Genomic DNA, 9,775 nt, shown 5'->3' on the forward strand with positions numbered 1-9,775 from the left:
AATTTCATGTTACACAACAAAAGGCGAGGCTTTATTGTAAATTGGATTTAAAAGTGATAAGTTTCTTGCGGTTTAAAGAACGCTGTGAATTGGATATTTTCAAAGTCCTAAGTAATGTGTCGACGGGAAAATGGAAAGTTTATTTGTATTTGCAATTAGTCTTCCTATTAATCTTTACAGTCATGCCATGTTTCTTATGTGAACCTTGATGCTTTTTAAAATCTTCAGTCTGTCATTCAATTACATATAACACCATGTCGCACTTTAACTGTCTGTTCCTTGGCCGCTACAAACGACCTTTGGTGGGTGACTGTACGAACGACAGTATGCACAAATGAACACTAAGTTCACTATCCGTTGCTATTTTTAAATTCTATCCTTCAAAAAAATTCAAAAGCTACTTTTTGGTGCTTTAATTATTGGCATATAGCAAACATGCTGAAAAAGTCTATGCGTTCAACAGTCCAATTTTGACACATATTTCCATTTTGAGAGATGTCTTCATCATTTCGACATAGTATGTGACCAGTAGAACCCGTCTTGATGTCTTGCCAAGGACGAACATATGTTACAAACTTATTCGTTCTTCAATTTATTGTCAGCTTTTTATGAGCTGATGGAGATGCTATGATTGTGGTCTTAAGCGCAGAATTTTGTACATGTGAAAAACAATTTGGTTCCTACTTCTATGAATCAAACTGGGAGTCATTAACATCATCTTAATAGTACATCGATGAATGCATGTCGGATATGCGGATCACGTCAAGGATTAAAAAAGGTAAATCTTACAGATTATGTAAAAGCGAGCAAGTATTAAAAGCTCCAAAAAAATTAACTTTTGCTTTATTGAGTAAATGCATCACTACTGCAAATCGAAATGAAAATGAGGTGCCTCATGGAACCCGTTGCAAACGTCAACGATGAAAAAAAAACTTTTAAATGGTAAGCAAAATGAAAAGATGACCTCTTACGTTGGCCATGAACGAACCTTTGGTAATGTGCACCCTATGAGCGCAAATTGTGGTATTCCATCGTGTTGATAGGTCCTGGTGCAGACATTTGTGTTACTTGATCACCCGTCTTTTGCGTTACCAGATCGCTCGTCTTCTGGACCACTGGATCAGCGGCGTTTTGCGTCACTGGATCAGTGGGCTTCTGTGTCGCTGGATCAGCGGGCTTCTGCGTCACTGGATCAGTGGTCTTCTGCGTCTCTGCATCGGACGCATTCTGGGTCGCTGGATCAAGGGTATTCTGAGTTGCTGGATTTGTGGTCATTTTTACGGCAGGGTCGCTGGAGTTTTGTGTCACTGAATCAGAGGTCTTTTGATCCGTAGTCAATGATGTGGTTGCCGGACCATTCACGACATTATTCCCATTGATGTCCTTGGATTTGTCGCCCACAGGAGCAGTGACCATATTGCCAGCACTAGCCGAAACACCTGTGGCAGTATTGAGGGCAGCAGTTGGCTGAAGCCCGGCACCTGTGTTTTGATTACCAGCATTGGCTCCAGCATTGCGACCAACAACACTACCAGCTCCGTAGTTACCGTTGCGGCTACGGCTTGCATCGCGATCATCAACGTATCGGCCATCATCGTATTTACTGTCGCGGTAATGGCTATGTCTTGCATACCGATCAGCACCGTATCGGCTAGCACCATATTTACTGTCGCGGCTACGGCTTACATATCGATCAGAACCGTATTTGTAACCACGACTATAATCTCGTCCTGCGTATCGGTTGATATCATCGCTACTGCTGTCATCACCGTATCGAGCTTTTCGGTCGTACGCGCTTCTAGCGTTGTAGTGAACTGTCTCCGCCACTTCTGTCGACGCTTCCACAGTTATACCATATAACGCTACACTTGCCAAGCAAAGCGCAAAGATTGACTTGTTAAGCATCATCTTGGTCGTTTTACTGAGTCGCTTTCCTAGGATGTTCAAAATTGATGAATGATTTCAATCGCTGCCATTAAAAATAGCACGACCTGCAAAAAGTCAAATATCAGACATATCCTATGTCGTTGCTAGTGAGCGCGATGCACAGAGGGTTGGTATAGAATACACTGTTTAGATCGCTTACCTACTCCATGCCCACCTTAGCATCGAGAATTCTACCAAATGGCGATTTGTTAATTGTTTATTACCATCAATACCGTAAGCTTCTACAATAACCCACCGCAATCTGCGTACGTTTACGCTGGGGCGTCTGTTCTTATTATAAGGGTGAGTCGCTTTATACTTTCGTTTTGCTGATAAGATTCGATGCTGCGTGTATTTTAATGATGTTTCGGGAAAGGCGATTCAGAAGAGCGCACATTCAATTTTGATTAGCTATGGCGATGAAATGCCATAATTAGATCTACTGCATCCTGTAAAAACCGTTTTTTTCTGTTGTCATTGAAACTTATTCTTTTGCAAATGTTGATTTTTTACTTTGTTTAATCACACACCCGTTTTTGTCGTAGCGTAAAGGTGAGATCCGTTACATAAATAATTTCTAAACTAATATTATTTTCTATAAATAAAAAAGTTAAATCATTTTATTTAACATTTCAAATATTACCAATTGGTTTTATTAGCTAAATTGCATTAATTGACCTTAGTTTAAATCACCCCCATCGCTGCTTCTTGGTCGATTAAAAGAAGGCTTAGTGTAGTAAAAGTAATACTGTGTTTTTAAACAAAGTAATAAAGTTTAACCTAACGATCTTCTTATTTACTGGTTAATTTATTAATATAAAGCTAAGTGTGGTGACAAATTATACAATGCTCATTTGGGTGCGATGCTAACATAACTAGCAACTAAATACCTTCCTCTGCTTGTCGTGTACGTGAAGTATTCGACCACATAACATCTTCACTGCCATTAGTCCAGGTTGGCTAATACTAAGCAGAACTAATGCAAGGTGCCCCGTTATACAGCGGACTAAAGAATTTTGCTTTGATGATTAAGTGTTTTTGAAAGCTTGTCAAATCTTTAAGGGTAATTTAAAGTTGTGCAATGCTTGGCCAAGCGAAAGCCAATTAGCCAAAATACATGAAAACAAATGAAGTGCAAGGAGCCGAGGCATCAAACTATTTTTGTAGAAGGGCACGTCCATTGCGACCACGCTCTACTTAACCTCACACCTTGGCACAGCGACGTAGCGGTTTGACGGGCTTCTCTCACGTGCAATGACGTTGTTGGAGATGCCTAAGCGACATCAACCAACGAACTTAGTACCTTAGTACAAATGACGTCACGGGAGCGGTTAGCCGGCTCCACGTGCGCACTTACGAACAAGAAGTAGTTCTCAGACTGATTTATATTTCATCGTATTAAATGTAAAACCTATCTTAACACGTTAGAAATGCCATCTCTTTAGATATGCACTTAGATGTATTGCGAGCGTATTGTTCTAAATACCTCGTATCTTGGATGACGCTAGGCGTTATCCCTTCCTATGTGAGTGCACTTTTGTGCGTCACCTACATAAGGGTGGGTCACAATGTGAGCCACACCAAAGTGGCGGGTCCAATAACTTCAATTACGTAAGTGGATATTATGTAACATCGGGCTACTTAGCCCGTTACACCATCCGCCCCTCTAAGAACAAATTTACATTTTGCAAATTCGTCAAAGAGGAGCGAGAACCAGCGAGCTCCTTCACGTGCCGCTTTAGTTCTCTCAGTCGCTTCACCGACCTGTATGTACGTAGACGGGGCCCTTAAAGGGGCAAAGATTGCGGTTGTATGAAAATACACCCACTCAATTACGCACGGAGCGCACGCGCCGTGTGAATACGGCGCCGGCGCCTAGTGCCTCAGTCTAAACGCCGACAGTAACGGATGCTTTTGTCGCGCTGCTAAGTGGGCTTATTGATCCATCTCACTTTCACAGTGAGGATGTAGATCCGTGCTCTTTGTCGATTACAATAAGACGACACCGCTGCCATCACCTGAGAGCGCTGCCCATAAAGGCGCAGCTGCTTCTTTGTTGGCTAAAACCACAACAGCTGTCTTTCAGGCCAAAGTTCACAATGGGTCTGACGCGAAAGAGCCTGAGCGCAAAGCTCCACCGACGGCACGTGAATGTGTCAAGTCGGTATCACAATAATGTATCGAAAGTGGCTATGTCACGGGTGGCATATTACTTATGTCCTCTTCATCTCAATGGCCTCGTATCAACGGGCTAAAAGCGTCGCTCCTAGAGCGCGCTTATAGACGCTCATAATTATTAAGACGTCGATAATCCATGGAAGGCTCAGGGGGAAAATTATGAGCGCATTCCCTCGATCTCGGTCGTGATTTGTTCAAATGAAACGCCTGACCAATACAAGGCGGAGTTAACGCGCCGCAATCATCCGCAAAACGATGCGGTATTTCTTTAGTCGCAGCGAATTGGTTTTGCCCGCTTGCGTGTGAAAGAAATCATGGGCACTTCTGTATTCCCTGCTTCTTCTTACCACGCTACTACTGCTAGTCCATTTGATATGAGCGCAGAGGCCTCTTCTGGTGATCGTAGTCGAAAGTTTTCAAGTATGCTCTCCACAGGACGAAGATCTGATACTTCTGCCTCACGGAGCGGTGGGCAAGCAACCTTTCAACAAAGAAGTGTTTGTTCCCACTCGCATCCATCAAAGCAGGCGGCGCCCGATAGGAGTGGCGATCTCGCCCACCTAATTGCGGCTGCCTTGTCTTCGTCCGTTAAGTCGCAGGCGTTAAGCGCTCCCAAAAACGACGTATTGTGGATCTCGAGGGTAAAGTCTTGCGACTGACCTCGGATCTTCAGGATGTCCGCGCGAAGGATCGTCAGGGTTTGAACGCCTGAAACTTCCTTCGGCTTGACATCCTGGAGAAGTTGATGCTGAGGGATCCGCATTACGCGCGTGGTATCCCTCGCTCTCCGACCTTATCGTGGTGGGAGGAGTCATTCGTCTGGAAGTTTTCCACCATCCCCGTCTCTCTCACCTGATCGACGCTCGAGCTCACAATCGGCGTCACCATCGGTCTCCTTAAATGGATGGGGGTATGTGATCTTTCTGGATCAACATACCGTTTCAGATTACCCCCGTAAAACACGGGGTGTCCTCATATACGGAGAAAGGGTGATTATATAATATAGGTCTTCAGCCTCTTCTACCACCTCAAACGGACCAATGATACGCGGCAATAACTACGTAGTTTCTCTGCAAAACTGGCAGTGTCGCTAGGGCAAGTTTCTATCTTTAAGATGATTCCCTCGTGGGTCATTGTCATATTGACGAAACTTTGTCCCTCTTTCGCACCGAGCGTAGTGAGGGGCCCTCCCCTTCTAAAATACGGCTGCGCTCAAACGAGACTGGCGTCCGAGGATGGCGCAGTCCATCTGTATAATTATTTATAGCGAACTCCACAACGAGCAATTGCTTGCTGCTATCTTTGGGAGTCGCTATCGTGCGTAATACATCTACCACGACATTGACAAGTTCTGTTTGGTTATTGGTCTGAGGATGATTCGCGGTCGACATGCGGAACTTGCCACCTAGTAGCTCAAACACATGTCGCCAGAAACCATACGTGGATCCCACTCCGATACTATGAACTCGGGCATCCCGTGGAGTCGGTAAACATGATTCAGGAACAAGAGAACTACCTCCTTGCCTGTGATCGATGTCTTACATGGTGCTTAATGCACAATCTTGCTCAGTCTGTCTACAAAGACGACTAGCCCTGTCCGACCCTTATGATCGGGCGGCATGCCAAACATGAAGTCCAGACTTACTGACTTCCAACAGTTGGTTGGAATCGGTAGCGACTTCAATGGCGCACTGCTGGGCGGTGCAGGGTTAATGCGCTCACACTTTTCGCAAGAGCGAATATAATTGGCCACCCATCTATATAGATGTGGCCACCAAAATTCCTCTGACACTCGAAAAAATATATTTTAACGGCCCAGATGCCCACTAGATGGCGCATCATGGAGCTCGTGAAGGATCATCAGCTTGAGATCTGTGTCATGAGGCACATAGATTCTCAAGGGATCACAAGGTGACAGCTGATGCCATAACAGGCCATCGCTGTAGCTAAGCGATTGAGCTTAGCTTTCAGGTGCGACGGAAGGGAAGCCTTTCGTCCACCGAAGTGATCCAACAGCAGGCGACAGTGGCCGTCCTGACTGTAGCTCTCTTTGATTTCAGAGGCCAATGAGCTCGTCACGTGGTATGCCTTCATGGCTGCCAACGTCGACGGCTGAAATTGTGCTTTCGCACTAGACACACTTTCCTGGTGTCTAACCTCGAAGTCTGGTCTGCGCGATAAAGCGTCAGCAAAGACATTCGACTTACCCGGCTTATATTCAACTTTAAAATCAAATTCAGAAAAGAATGTAAGCCATCTTGCCATTCTAGGCGTGAGATGCGGTGAGTTTATTACGGTCCGCAGTGATGCGTGATCCGTATACACTACAAATGGTTCGGTGCCCAACATGGGCACTCGAAACAAAACAAGAGCATACTATATAGAAAGAAGCTCTTTGACATGCACAGAGTAATTCAGCTTCATGGCTTTTAAAAGCCGGGACTGATAAGAAATGACATTGTCAACGCCGTCTCATCCCTTTGCATGAGGGCGCTGCCGAATGCAAAATTGCTTGCATTGCAAGACGCAAAAAAACTGCTTCACTAATGTGAACGCATCTTCTTGTTCTTTAAATCAAACGCATTATGCGTCCTTTTTGAGGGGGGTCAGACAAGGGCTTAGTTCACTTAGCATAACTCTTGCTATTATGCAAATAATTCGTGAGCCCTAAAAATTGGCGCAAATCTTTAACATGTCGTGGGATGACCATTCCTTTACTAATTTTAACTTGTCTGAGTCTGCTCGTACACCATGCGTACCCACGATGCAGCTCGGCACATATAACTTGGGGACTTCTATGACGCACTTTTACAAACTGACGTACAATTGGGCGTCCTTTAAAGTCTGCAGCACAGCGTCTAAATGACGCTTGTCCGACTCGAATGCGCTCAGCCCATCCTCGGCCCAACTATGCACGAATGCATCGTCAAAGTACTGGTGCGCGCAGGCACGGTGCTGATGCATCACGTGACCCACCCCTCGGTTGAAAGTCGCTGGTGCGTTTTCAAATCTTGGGGCGCTTACACTTGTTTTGGCTACATCAAACTCTCTTATGCGTACCTGATAGTAGCCATCTTCCAAAAGCAACGGGAAAAAGATAGTTGACTTTTCCATTCAATTCTACAAAACATCTTTCCGCAGGATTGGCGTTTGCGCCGGGATGGTCTACGTGTTCAGCTTATTGTCAGCATGAACCACGCGCCATCCACCTGTGGTTATACGCACAAAAAAGGTCTGGCTGCCGTGAGGCGACTTGCTCTCACGTACATGTCCTGCATTGGCTCGCTTGTCGAAGAACTCATCCATATAATCGACTTGTTCTTTCGGCAGCGGCCATTGCCTGGTCACAAAATACTTGGTGCCAGGTCGAGGTCAGTTTTGTGCGCGATACCCTGCCCCTATCTGCTGGTAGGCGGCTAGTCACTTTTTCTGGGAACGCATCGCGATGTTTCCACAGAATCCAATAGAACGAGCTGTCTCTCAAGGCATCCCAGCCTTGAGCAACGTACCGCTTTTTTTCTGTTTCTAGGACACTCTCGTCCATCGTGGACGACGAGCGACAGTCCAACAAGCTCAGTTCTGGAACTCGTGTGACTATTTTGTAGATATTGCCTTCCTTTCATTCGGCAAGGAACAGATTCCACGACACATCCGGAAGTTATCCTATCTCCTCGACAGATCTTAAAACTTACCGGAGCACCTCAACTCAGGATGCCTTCGCAATTTTGTCTTTGACGGACTCGAACGCCTCGTTCGAAGGCCCGTTCTCTTCTTAGGAACTGATCCAAAGGTCACTCGCTTAGAGGTGCCTTGTGATTGTTTTATCGGTTGGATTATCGTTCACTAAGACACCACGTCCTTTGACTGGGAAGCGTGTGGCGTTGCACTCTCGGCTAACGCACCTCTTTCAACCGCACCAGGCTCACGTTACTATGCCAGTTTGCGCGACGCTTAACTTTCTGTCAGCTCGCTCTCTACTGCCACAATTTTCCGGCTTTGTGCAGGACTGTGGGACAAATGACTACTTGTCTTTGCCCTTGTCACTAACCCAGTCCACGAGCTTGATAGGAATTTGTGTCACCTGACATCCAGTCGGTACAATTCCAACTAAACCAGGCTTAAAGCTCTAAGAAGAATTTTGTGAAGCTTGACATCCCGTCAACGCACTCTCTACTGTGTTCGACACGACATTAGGTGCATATTTCTCTCGTAGGAGCACATCCTTTCCGGTGTCCTGCGTAAAGTTAGCAACTGTGCGTGTACGCCAGTCTATCCGTGGTTAGTACTTTGCCAACCATGGCAAGCCTAGGATGAGGTCATACCGACTCTCCATACCTAGCACAATGTACTTCTCTTTACAAGAGAAGTCACTAAAGTTGAAGGCGATTTCTACCTGAACTCCTTAAGCCTTAACGAGCGCACCGTTTGCTAAACGAACGGTCGCCCCTTCTCGCTTGCCATCCTGGCAAAGCGACACAAACATCGCCGGTCCCTTTCTTAGAGCCGCGAGTTTCACAAAATTTTGTGATGCACCCGAATCCACAAGGAGGATCATCACCTGTTATAGCCTCTTACATGAGCGTTATAGACCAGCAACGAATATAAACCAGGACGACTTAATGTCGTCGCTGATGCGTTATCACGCCAACCCAATTTTGAGTCAGCTGTGAACCCCATCAGTGAAAGTGATCTTACTGTTGCAACACTCACTACGAGTATTCCATCATCAACCTTAGTTGATGAGATAAAGAAAACCTTTAAAGAAGATAAGGACCTTCTTTGTTTGATGAATCATTTAATGAATCCATCCGATAAATCTTTTAAAGATCTACCGGCTTTATATCGATCGTCATCCGATCGATACACAACACGTAACGGCTTATTGTATTACACAGCCGTTAGCGGCGACACTCCACGTGTCGTCGTCCCGACTCACAATGATTTGCGCTTGCGCATCATGTATTAGTGTCACGATGCTCCAACAAGTGGACATCGTGGGCGTGAGAAGACTTACCTCACAGTAAGTCGATAATTTTACTGGCCCCGCCAGTATCAGTTTGTGCGCAAGTACATTCGTGCTTGCGAGGTTTGTCAACGGGTGAAGCCTAGCCCTTCATCCCGTGCACCTCTTCAACCTCTACCACATCCGGCAGAGTGTTGGCAGTCCATATCTATGGACTTCGTCTTCGGATTTCCTGAAGACGAAAACAAAAACAATGAAATCCTTGTTTTTGTAGACAGATTCAGCAAGATGGTATATCTTGCCGCGGTACCAGAGCCGATTACGGCTCCGAGTTGTGCCCGTGTCTTTATCGACACGGTATTCAAACTCCATGGGGTACCCCGTGAATTGGTCTCGGATAGAGATCCGAGATTCACGGCGGAGTTCTGGCAATCCGTTTCCCGATATCTCGGAACACGGATGACTATGTCAACATCCGATCACCCAGAAACGGATGGTCAAACAGAACGCGTAAATCGCGCCCACGAAGAGAAACTTCGAGGTTACGTCCAATCGTATCCGAATTGAAGCGAGTTTTTACCGATGGTCGAATTCGCCATCAATAATTCGTTGTATGCGTCTACAACGCATACATTGTTCTTTGTGAATGGCTTACGCCATCCTCGCATACCCACCCAATTAGAGTGATCCTCTAGTTTAAGAAGGGGG

The 9,775-nt window shown here is 45.6% G+C and overlaps 1 protein-coding gene across 1 annotated transcript; it reads right to left on the minus strand.

The window, feature by feature from the left end:
- Positions 1–1,005: 1,005 nt before the first annotated feature.
- CCR75_002935 (uncharacterized protein) lies at positions 1,006–1,908 on the minus strand (the record flags this gene model as incomplete). Its single annotated transcript, XM_067961032.1, has 1 exon — positions 1,006–1,908. The coding sequence occupies one exon, from the start codon at positions 1,906–1,908 to the stop codon at positions 1,006–1,008; it is 903 nt and encodes a 300-aa protein (XP_067820182.1).
- Between the last annotated feature and the right edge of the window lie 7,867 nt (positions 1,909–9,775).

The sequence above is a fragment of the Bremia lactucae genome, linkage group LG1, assembly GCF_004359215.1.
Source record: "Bremia lactucae strain SF5 linkage group LG1, whole genome shotgun sequence".
Lineage (NCBI taxonomy): Eukaryota > Oomycota > Peronosporomycetes > Peronosporales > Peronosporaceae > Bremia > Bremia lactucae.